The 11,293-nt window shown below is 35.1% G+C and overlaps 1 protein-coding gene across 1 annotated transcript; it reads right to left on the reverse strand.

Moving 5' to 3' along the window:
* Positions 1-8,808: 8,808 nt before the first annotated feature.
* On the reverse strand, positions 8,809-11,072 carry NCED3 (nine-cis-epoxycarotenoid dioxygenase 3). The gene has a single exon (XM_083065266.1). The coding sequence runs from the start codon at positions 10,953-10,955 to the stop codon at positions 9,204-9,206; it is 1,752 nt and encodes a 583-aa protein (XP_082921392.1). The 5' UTR covers positions 10,956-11,072; the 3' UTR covers positions 8,809-9,203.
* Positions 11,073-11,293: the final 221 nt, after the last annotated feature.

Below are 11,293 nucleotides of genomic sequence, written 5' to 3' on the forward strand. Positions count from 1 at the left end.
CCTCCCTCACATCGAAATATTTGTTTGGAGCTCTAGTTCGGCCTTTGAAGTACGAGAAGATTACTAGTATGCCCTTCAGACAAGTACACATACATTTTAAAACTTGAAATTAAAAGACGTTAAGAGGAGGAAAAATGCATGTTGAAAAGTAAAAAACGTGTAAAGTTGATTAAATTTGCAAGTGTAAATAAAAATGCAAGAATGTAAGTAAATGTAATTAATGACTTTTAAAAGAGATTAATTAAAAACATACATTTGACTCATCAAATTAACGTTTGAGGCGTAATAGATGTTATAAAGTATTTAGAATAGTTTCAACTCTACTATAAAATCATAATATAAAAGTTCTATTTATTTATTTTCAATCCTATAAAGGTCAAATAGTCCTAAAACCCTAAACTCACAAGACTTTGACTTCTATCACGATCCGTGTGACGATAGCAACTGTAAGTAAATCCTTACCTAAAACAACTTCAACCCTTAAACTTGAAATCAAGGACAAAGAAAAATTGAAATGGGCCAATCGAAGTGTATATTATCCAACATCGACACTAACACAATCCATTGATGTAATTCACGGTCTCTTTTAGTATATTGTGTACCCCAAAAGAAAATTGTAATTTATTTTAATCATGATATTGGTAAGATAAAAAATTGTGACTAATATCTATGAAAGACAATAAATGTAAATGAGTATTCTTCTTCCAATATAATATATATTTTATATGCAAAGGTAAGATTCAAACATTAAATAACTTATTAAAAAACACAAGCTCACAATTAGTGGTGTGAAAGAAAGGATCATGTATTGAACAACTTTTGGTACTAATTTTTGTAAAGTATTTATGTGGGCAAAATTGAAGATAGATGGGAACCTATAGAAAATGTTGAATGTGGGAAGTAAAGTGCTGAAATTTGAAGCATACGTATGCGACCGGTTGATAACATATATAGTTTGCATTAAATATAATAATTGTGCTTTAACAATTCTAATAAAATCCTCAAGCTTCGATGGTGCAATATGTGAGAGTCAAAATCTTCAAGAAACTTGTGTTACGTGATCCGATGTGACTTCGTGGAGTTTATAAATTGAGTATAGTTTATCTTGAAGCTATAATTTTATTGCCTAATAGCACTTCCATATTAGCAAAGCGACACAAGTTAATTATAGTTCTCGTGCTAATTGAGGAATATTGGATACTTTCGGGGTCTCAAGAAATTTCAGTTGGTACTTTTTATAATTTTTATAAACCTAAGTAATGCTTATTAGGTAATACAATGCATCATGTTGCTCGTCATCCTCCATTTCACAACAAGATGAAAAGTTTTCCATTTACATGAATTTTTATATCCTTTTGTTGCACGACATTCTCTTTATCCACTGGCCACTCCCACAGAAGCTGACATTTTTCATCCCATCCAATTATCACATTGCTGCCTAACATTTTTATTCATTAGAGAATTCAATTATACAATAATTCCCGTTTAAGGTTTCTACAAATAAATTAAGAATAATAATAAATGTATTATTTTTTGATATACTTTTATTAAAATAATATTTTTAATAAATATATTATTTTTAATTGTGATGATTGAATAATTTGTAAAAAAAACTAAAAAAATAATAATATCGCATATGAAAATATCATTTATTTTAAAACATTTTTCAAATGTTAAAACTACGATCATCGCGAGATAAAGAAAAATATATGAGATACAATATTATTCGAATCATATAGGATCACAAATGATGATAAACTCTTTCTTATATTACTTAATATAACCACGTACTTAAGATTTAAAATTAATAGTGATTCGATTTGAGTGAGAGGAAATTATAATAAATACAAAATTACAATGAATTTACTATATATAAAAGAAACATTTATTGCTTCCAAAAATCTTGATAGATTTAATTCATTATCAACCTAAACACACACCATGACTACTAATTAAACTGGATCAACATTGTATCAATTGATCTAAATCTTGATGATACTGCTGTTAACATATGAAAAATCATAAAACCAACAACCAATGCATAATCAATATTACATATCTTTATATGTATACATTCATTCCATGGACTACATTAACCCTTCCTTTCAACGGGTCTTTCACACACCTCTCCTTGAGAAATTAAAGTTCTATCTATGCATGACATTTACAAGGTTAATTATATAAAAATATACACAACTTTAGGCTTAAAATTTTGGGCTATTACAGTTTTCTTTTTTGATTAAAAAAAAAGAAAACTATTGGGGTGTAGCTAGGTAGCAATCAGTGGGTCAATTTCATTAATATTCCCGTGTGCATGTGCAGGGGAAAGAGTAGAGTGAAGGTTTAAGACGTTTCTACAGTTGAAAGCGGCGTTCTCGGTTAACACAAGAAATAATAGTCAATTTGTGTCAGTGGGAGATCTAAGGATGAAGAAAGGTGAATTAAGAACAAGAGGCCTGCATCGTGATCGTGGGTCACACCAGATTCTTCCAACTTGTGGCTCACAACACACACCATTAATATCTCACTTTTCCTGTGACAATGAAATCTTCCTAAGCAAAATGCGGCTTCCATTTCGCTTCTTTTTACCATCACAGGCTTCCAATGTTCCTCTCACCAAAATCAAAATTAAACCAACCACAACACTAATTTTATCAATGTACCTCATAATCTCATTATATATATGTTCGTGCTGACTCATAAATAAGTTTTAAAAAAATAAAGGGTACGTGATGAATTCAAGAGTTAAAATTATGAACATACGTGCTTCTCAAATTAAAAATTCACCCTCCCATACTTTTTTCTACAAATTAGGTTTTCACATGATTTAACCCAAAGAAGATGATTATGTGAAGATGGGGCCTATTGTGGGGAAATGAATAATATAACAAAACATCCCAAAACATATCATTTCTTTTCTCAACTCCAGCAGAAACAGTAAAGAGATATTATTCTTATCATAGAGAGAGCAAGACATCTATCTTATCTAATAACAATTAATACCGTTATCGAAATCTATTAAAAGTGACTCCAAATAATTATCCTTTTGACGTGAACTATGAATCTCAAATACTATTACGTATTGACCCAAAAAAAAAAATCTAATAAGTGTAAGCAAGGACACATGGCACATTTTAATATTCCGGATGTTCTATCTATTTATTAATTTGTAATTATATATAATGAAGATCTCTATTTTTAAGCATATTTTATTTAAGATAACTATAACATTTAAATATAAAAAAATCTTAAATTAAAGTCATGAAAGATTAAAAGAGTTTTTTTTAAATTATAATAATTAAATACTATTCTATTGATGTAAGTAACTAAACAGATATACGAAATTTCTTTTCTCTTAAATATGAATTCACGTATGAGCATGTTGGTCTTGTAGTGCTTGAATGGCTCCAACCTGCAAATTTACAGATCTCGGAGCTTATTAGCAATATTACTAATTATTACTTTTGTTAATATTAAATGCAGTCTTAGGGTATGCTTTAGGGATGACAATGGGGCCCCATGGAGCAGGTATTAGTAAACTCGTCCCCACCTCGCCAGATGAAAATTGGCCTCATATCCATCCCATACCCACGCGGGTATCCATGAATTTCTTGAATATCTGTGAATATTCATGGATATTTATAAATTTTTTAAGAAATTAAAAAATTATATTACAAATAATTTTAAGTTTATATTTAATGTCATTGAAATATTAAAAATAAAAATTTAATGTTAATTTTGAACTTGTAATTAACGTTAATTTTGTTGAAATAATAATAAAAAAGCAAGATAATTAATAACTTAAAATACATCAATCTCACAAGTAAGTGAAAGTCTCATATCACAAAGTTACAATAATTCAATCTCGTAATGTGTGATGACTAATGTGTGAGTTGTGCGGCTATGGAAAAAGAAATAAGACAAGAGAGTGTAGTTTTAAGGTTATGTGGTACAAGAATAATTAGGATATTTAAGAAATGTTATTAAACGGGTACTCGCGAGTATGGATACCATCATACTCGCCCCCGTCCTGTTTATAAAAGGGTAAAAAATTATTCATCCCCATTATCCGCGAGTACCTAATTAGCCTACCCATTTATTATCCGTAGCAGATTTTATCCACAGATACCCGCGGATGCAGGTATTTTTGTCATCCCTAGTATGCTTGATTTTCCTTTATAGTATACACAGAATCAAAATTTTTACATTCAAAAAATTACATTTATTGTATGTTTGGTTATTAATAAAATTGATTTCAAGATGTTTAAATTCCCATCTACTATTAGAAGCAATTATCAGTAGTTTTTCTATCAAACAAAATCAATTTTGAAGTTTTACCTGTTCAGATTTATAATTATACATTCAAAAACAATTTTGATAATTAGTTTTCAAACAACATTCAATATAAAAATTAAGTTTACATTTTTTTATCATTCAAACAAAAATTATTTTACTTTTAATTCACATTTACTCAAAATGAATTATATAAATTTACACAATTTAAAATTAATTATATGAAGGCTTATTCGGCCACACACTTAGATTTCCAGTGGTTGAATATATATAAATTAATATAATTGTGTCTTTTTGGAATATTGTGAAGTATCCTTCTGGTTAATTAATTCAGCAAAACTTTTGAGGGAATCTTGGCCACAAAAGTTGGTACTAAGTACTAACACAACACGGCTAGCTGTTGATTGTTGGATGTAAACGTAACTGCATATACCTTATCCTAACAGAAGCTTGATATGTTTAGACGAAGAATTTTACAAATTCAAGAAATTTTAAATTTTTAGTATTTAAATTACTTTGATTTCAATTTCTATCATTCTTAAAATATTTTGTTTGGATAAGTCAATTCAAATTTTTTAAATTCTAAATTATTAGGTTGGATATGATAATTTGATTCTATCATGATAAAATTGATTTAAAAAATATATTTATATGTGAGATTTTTAAATTAAATTTTATAAAAATAAATATTAGCTAATTTTTAAATATTTAATAATTAAAAACATGATAAGATAAAATATATAAGTGAAATAAGAAGCAAAAAATATGAGAAATTTCAAATTCTTACTCTTTTGGGAGAATTTGAAATTCTACTATTTTAAGGAATTTTACAAATGCTAGAATTTCAAATTCCTTATAAATTTCTCATCCAAACAAGGTATTTTACCTCAAAAAATTTAAAATTCTTCAAATAAATAAATTACTCCATTTAAATTTTCCATCCAAAGAAACTATTAGTTTATGTGTGGTTGAAATTCATTTTTAGTTCAATTGGCATTTCTCTTGTGCATCAGAATTCAGTGCAGACGCATTTTTTTACTCTGTTAATATTATATAATGAGTGGAACCCTCTAGAACATTATATAGTTTCCATAATTTAACTTGCTTCTTATTATTAAGAAAAGTGTACATTCTTACCATCCTCGTATTAGCACATTTACCAAATTAATTAATTAATTAGCCTAGCTATCAGGATATATATATCCTCGTACGTAGTAAAGATTAAAACAGTGACATATCAAATTATGGGAAATTTAAATCTTTGAAAATTGAATTTATACATGAAAGTGATTAACGTTGACATGCATGCAAATCCAGAGTAAATAGTTTACTCTTAATTTAAGCAACAGTGTTCCACGTAGCAATCGTGACATTAAATGCTGCACAATATCTTGTTTATATTTCCCATATTAAGAAATGGCCATTGTTATCTCGCACTCATTGTGTGGCCAAATAGAACTCTGAGTTATTCGATGAAGCTGCGATTGAACCACAACCATAGATGTTGTTGATATGTGCACACTACTGGTAGTACGAGAATATATAGCAGTAGCTAGGAGTATCTTGTGTGGGTTGAAAGGCACATGGGAAATTGTGTTGCAATCTTCGACTCACTTGGAATTAAATGCAAGTTGGTTACACCATTATTTATTTATTTTCACTTCATATATTTAATTCGTATTGGTATGTGCTATGTGGTACCGTGTCAGAGTGGTATGCTACGACTAATGTAAAATTAATTTCAATTTTTATATCGAACATAATTAGACTAGGGAGTTCCTCATGAAGGGTAGATAATACGACGGTGTGACTATGAAGATGATATTTGTTGACCACAATGTGAAGAAAATCGCAAAAGAAAAGAAAAAAGGATTTAATATTACAAAATGGTTACTTGCCAAATTGGAAGTCTGGAACCGAAACATTTCTGCAACCTGCCACCTTTTTACTGCATGCTTGGTATTATGCAAGTTAAAGTATATTTAACTCTTCATTAATCAGACAATTCTTTTGGTCGGTTTAATAATTGTTGGAAGGAACTTAAAAGACCACGAAATGTTGTTTCTGGTCAAAGTAAAACTGTAAATAGGAGTTTTATTCTAATGCACTTCTGTGATTAGCCATTCATTAATTCTTTTGTTGGTCTTTTTTTAAGATAATAATGTAACTCGATCATCATTTTAGAACTCTCTTGGTTGGGCTAATGATGGATACGTACTGCACTTATACATTCTTGATCTTTTGTCCTATGTGAATGGAAAGTTACCTAATTTCATTGGATGAGATGAGTAGTGTAGCTTAACCTTCAACGTACATTGAGTTGAGGGATAATTTGGGTTCGATTAATGCATAATACAATTTATTAAAAATTATAAAATTTAATGGATCTCTCTCTTGTTCAATTACTCTCACTCTCTCTTCCCATTGTGTTGGTGGCACTCTTTCTACTACCTAAATAAGTTTGTTGAGATGAAATCACGTGTAACATGTGTGTTAAGGGTTGACAAAAAATTTATAATATTATTTATAAATAAGAACAAAATTATAGGGAAATCATAATAGCGACATTTATCTTTTGCACATCACAAGCCATTTTTGCTGACTTATTAACAAAAAAACGCGCAGTGTCTTTTAAAATGCATATCCATGTGAAAATAAAAAATGTAGATTGAAATGAAACGGAACAAAGTGTAAAATATCAACTCCATTCAAAAAAATACTACTCTGTTTTTCTAGTGGTATATATAATATAATTGTAATGAGTATTTCCGGTTGGTTATCGAGATAACCTCTTTTGAATGGCATAACACTCATAATTGAGTCTATTTTTGTTTTTTTTCAACAACCATACATAAAGAGTTATTTATTTTTTTGTTACATTTTCAAAGGTTTTTTCTCATTGCCATTTATTCCCCTTAATGTATCCCCCAACATTCCCACGAGGTATGGGGTATTAACCTTTTCCACTTTAACATAAAAGCATAAATAATAAAAAAAAGAGAACAGTACATTGATTAATAAAAAGATAAAATAGTTACTACTATGTTGAAAAACAGAAATCTGACGGATAACTAACTTCCACATAAACAAATTGGTGGTTGCCATGTGTTGAATCAGAAATAGAAGAAATCAACTTTAATATTGATATATAATTGTTGGTTCCTTTTCCTTCCACAGTCATATTCCATTGTATGGACCCAACACCAAAGACTGATGAACAACGATAAACCATAAATCAACTTTAGTCCTAGCTAGCTATAGCTTTTTCCTATATGGGTTAGTTAGTAGGTGACTATGATCTATATTCTTAATTATATAATTTTCCTAGAATTGTGTCCAAAGAAGCAAGATTATGTTTTGTACATAGCAATTGTATTTTGTAGGTAGTTAGTATATTAACTATTAAGTGTCCCTCGTGGAGAGTGGGGATGATGATGTTGAAGCCATGACAGGGTCTGACTCAAAGCTCAAGTTGGCTTCAACGTCACTACTGTAGGAAGCACAATCAGAAGATAAAAACAAAAAAAGGCCATGACAAAGGTGCACTATGAGTGAAGGAAACCCCATTGCAAATTGCAAAAGCATTGAACAAACTACAAAAGACATGCCGAATCACATTGCTACTAAGGGAATTGCCCATAATTAGAGGGGACTTTTTTCATGTTACAAGTTGCTTGCTCGACATGATGAAAAGTTTCATTTTAAGATGAAAATTTTTGCATCGGTTGGACCCTCCAAGCATATATAGCAGCACTTTGACATGTGGAGAGCCCCCTCCACAATAATTGAAGCATCGTGTGTGTGTGTTTTGTCAGACATGTGTGCTCTATAGTTGTGTCAAGTGTCAACTTATTTTCTCCACAATAAACCAATGAAAACCCCCCCAATTCCCTTGACTTTTTAATGCTCTTTTCTTCTCTTTCATTTCACCAATCGCTATATGCATACAAATATCAACAAACCTTCATCTTAGTTAAAAATCTGCCTCTCCAAATTGCAAAGTTGACTTGCTACCCGAAGATAGATATTCTGGCCACGATTTGACAGTTATGTACGTGTTCCTTACTCATCGTTTCAACTTATGGCAGGCACTCGTTGCTCTCGCCCAATTGTTTCCTTCTCATTGGGTACCCATGATTTTAAACATGTGCTGTGCTATCCAACCAATAAAACATGATTTTACTCATCTTTTTCTTTTTTTCTCAACAAACAAAAATAAGTACCCTAAATTCTATTAACACAAGGGAATAAGACTTTAGTACCATAAGAGAAATTCAATCCACATCCATACATATACATACTCGATGGAATTAGTCGATTAATTAACCACTAAATCCAGCTTTTACTGCGCATCACAAATAGACTAGTATTAAACTCTTGTGTATTAATTTATATACTTTCCTTTAATTGAGGCTACATCAACGAAAAAGGCAGCAGCTAGTCAATGAACCGAGTTATTTATTATTAATATTGTTACAAATCATTAGAAAGACAAGGATTTGATTTGAAGGAGAGTTGTATATAAAAATAGTGAAACAAAACAAGTATGATTAATAATTATTTCTGATATTTACAACAGAAAACATAACACAACAGTAATATAGTATATCACATTGTATAGTACTGTGATATATGTACCCATGTTTTTCTTATACTTTACATGCACATCAAGCGAAGGAAAAGCAGAGACCAGCTGAGCTTCACTGCTAACTACACCCAAAGCTTCACGCTGGTCCCCCAAACCTCTCACTCATCAAAACTAACCCAAAATCAAAAAAAGAAGAAAAAAAGAAAAAGAAAAAAGGAAAAAAGGAAAAAAATCAATTCTGCTTAACAAGAGTTTAGAGGAGGAGTAGATTCCGGGGGCGCACGCAACGCATCCCTCAGTTAAACCTCTCCTGGATTGTTCATCAAGCTTGCTTCCTCAAATCATCCGAATTAATAAAAGTGCCGTGAAAGCCATAGGGAACGCGAGATGGAAGCTTTATGGAAGCCTCGAGCTTCAAAGTCTCCGCATTCACAATCTGCAGCTCGGATTTCCACACCTTCTCGTCATGCACGAATGCGAGGATATACCCATCATCTTCTTCTCGGCCTTCGCCATTGTCCCTCGGAAGAAACAGAGGCTCCCCACCGAACCTCTCATCCCCGTACATAAACTTCTTAACCTCGCCGCTAAAAAGGTCAACTTTGGCGAACCCAGAGACCTTGGGCCAGGGCTCGGCCAAAGCCAGGTACGCGAACCGCGTCTTCCTGCCAAGCATGTTCCTGTTGACCATCCCGGCCTCGAGGTTGAGCTGTTGGGCCTGGGAGATAATGGGGCGGCGAGTGGAGTCGCCGGTGGCCAAATTGAGCCTTATCTCGGACAAGACGCTCTTCAAACTCTCGTCACATTCGTTGAAAATGGAATCCGCGGGCGTCATACAGGAGCCGATGACCACGAGCTCGTTGGTCTCGGGCTCCTCCCAGGCGTTCCAGAGGTGGAAACAGAAGCAGTCGGGCGCGTCGATCCACTTAATCTGGGCGGCGTCGCTGGCATTCTTGGGGAGAACGCCGAAGCGCGAGACTTTGCTGCTGTCGTAAACGACGGGGGAGCCGCCGCGTATCATCTCGGAGAGCTTGAAGACGACCTGCTGGTCGGGGATCACGACGTGGTTCTCCGTTATGGCGAAATCGTGCATCATGGTGGGTTGGTCGAGGGGGATTTCGAGGTCGGGGGACTTGACGCCGTTAGGGGAGAAACGGAAGTATTTGAGGTAAGGCCTGTGGACGACGTCGTAGGAGAGGGCGTGGAGGTGGCCGGTGGAGGGGTCGAGCTTGGGGTGGGCGATCATTGTGGAGGTGAGTTGGGAGTTGAAGTTGTAACGGCCCACGGTGGTTAGGTCGCCGTTAGGGGTGATTCTGAGGTGGTAGGGTAAGTCGTCTTCGGACATGGCTAAGAGGCGGTTGTTGAAGTAGACGAGGCCGGCGTTCGCCACGCCCATGCCGTGGGAGCCGTCGACCAGGCCGAAGAGGGACCGGGCGTAGAAGAGGAGGAGCCGGGCGATGCCGGAGTGCCCGTGGAGTTCGCCGATGGCCTTCGGGAAGATGGGCCGCCCCAGGGCTTTTTCTTGGGCCAGCCGCTGGGTCTGGGTGAAGCGGCAGGCGTAGCTGGCGCTGCCGTTGTGGAATTTCACGGCGTGGACCATGCCGTCGCCGTCGAAGAAGTGGTGCCCGGCGAGGGGCTCGTAGAGGGGGTTGGCGCCGTTGCGGACGTAGACGCCGTCAATGCATTTCGGGATTTTTCCGGCCACGGGGAGGGAGTGGCGGACGGGGGTCTCCGGCACGGGGGCGAAGTTGCCGGCGATTTGGACCCGCGGGTCGGCCGTTTTGGGGAGCGGGGTTTGGCGCTCGTGGGAGACCAAGGCGGTTTCGACCATGTCCAAGGCTGTCGCCGCGGCTTTTTGGAAAAGGTTCCATTTTTCGGCGGCGGTTTTGGTTTCTTTGGTGGTGGTGGGCGGGTACTGTTTGGGGAAGTGGAGCGTTTGGAGGGAGGTGGTGGGTGCGTTGGGCTTTTTCTTTAGGGCGATTGAGGTTGTGGGGGATGATGATGTGGGAGGGGAAGGCAGTGTGGTGTTGAGCAAAGTTTTAGAGGGTGATGATGAGGATATTGATGATGCCATGGTTTGTGGGAGTGGAGTGTTGTTTGAAATTGAAATTGAAATTGTTGTTTGTGTGCGAGTGCGAGTGCGAGTGCGAGTGCGAGAGAGAAGTGAGTTGAGGGAAGTGGAGTGTGAGAGATATGGGTATATATAGTGGGAGAAATGGTGGTTAAGTAGGAGGAGACCACGTGTAGGATTAAGAAAATGGGAGAGGGGACTGATAAAAAGGTAGGATTGGCAATAAGTGAATGGGACATGGGTGCGTGAGACAACGCCACGAAACCATTCTCTCTCCATGAAATGAATATAATATGGGGGAAAGTTCCTTAAAACGGTAGAGAGTTGAAAAAGAAAATGAA

This window comes from Cajanus cajan, chromosome 10, assembly GCF_000230855.2.
Source record: "Cajanus cajan strain Asha chromosome 10, NIPB_CcT2T_4, whole genome shotgun sequence".
Taxonomy (NCBI): Eukaryota; Viridiplantae; Streptophyta; class Magnoliopsida; order Fabales; family Fabaceae; genus Cajanus; species Cajanus cajan.

Coding starts and splice junctions, on each gene's coding strand:
- NCED3 (XM_083065266.1), bottom strand. CDS start 10,955: ATGGCATCATCAATATCCTCATCATCACCCTCTAAAACTTTGCTCAAC.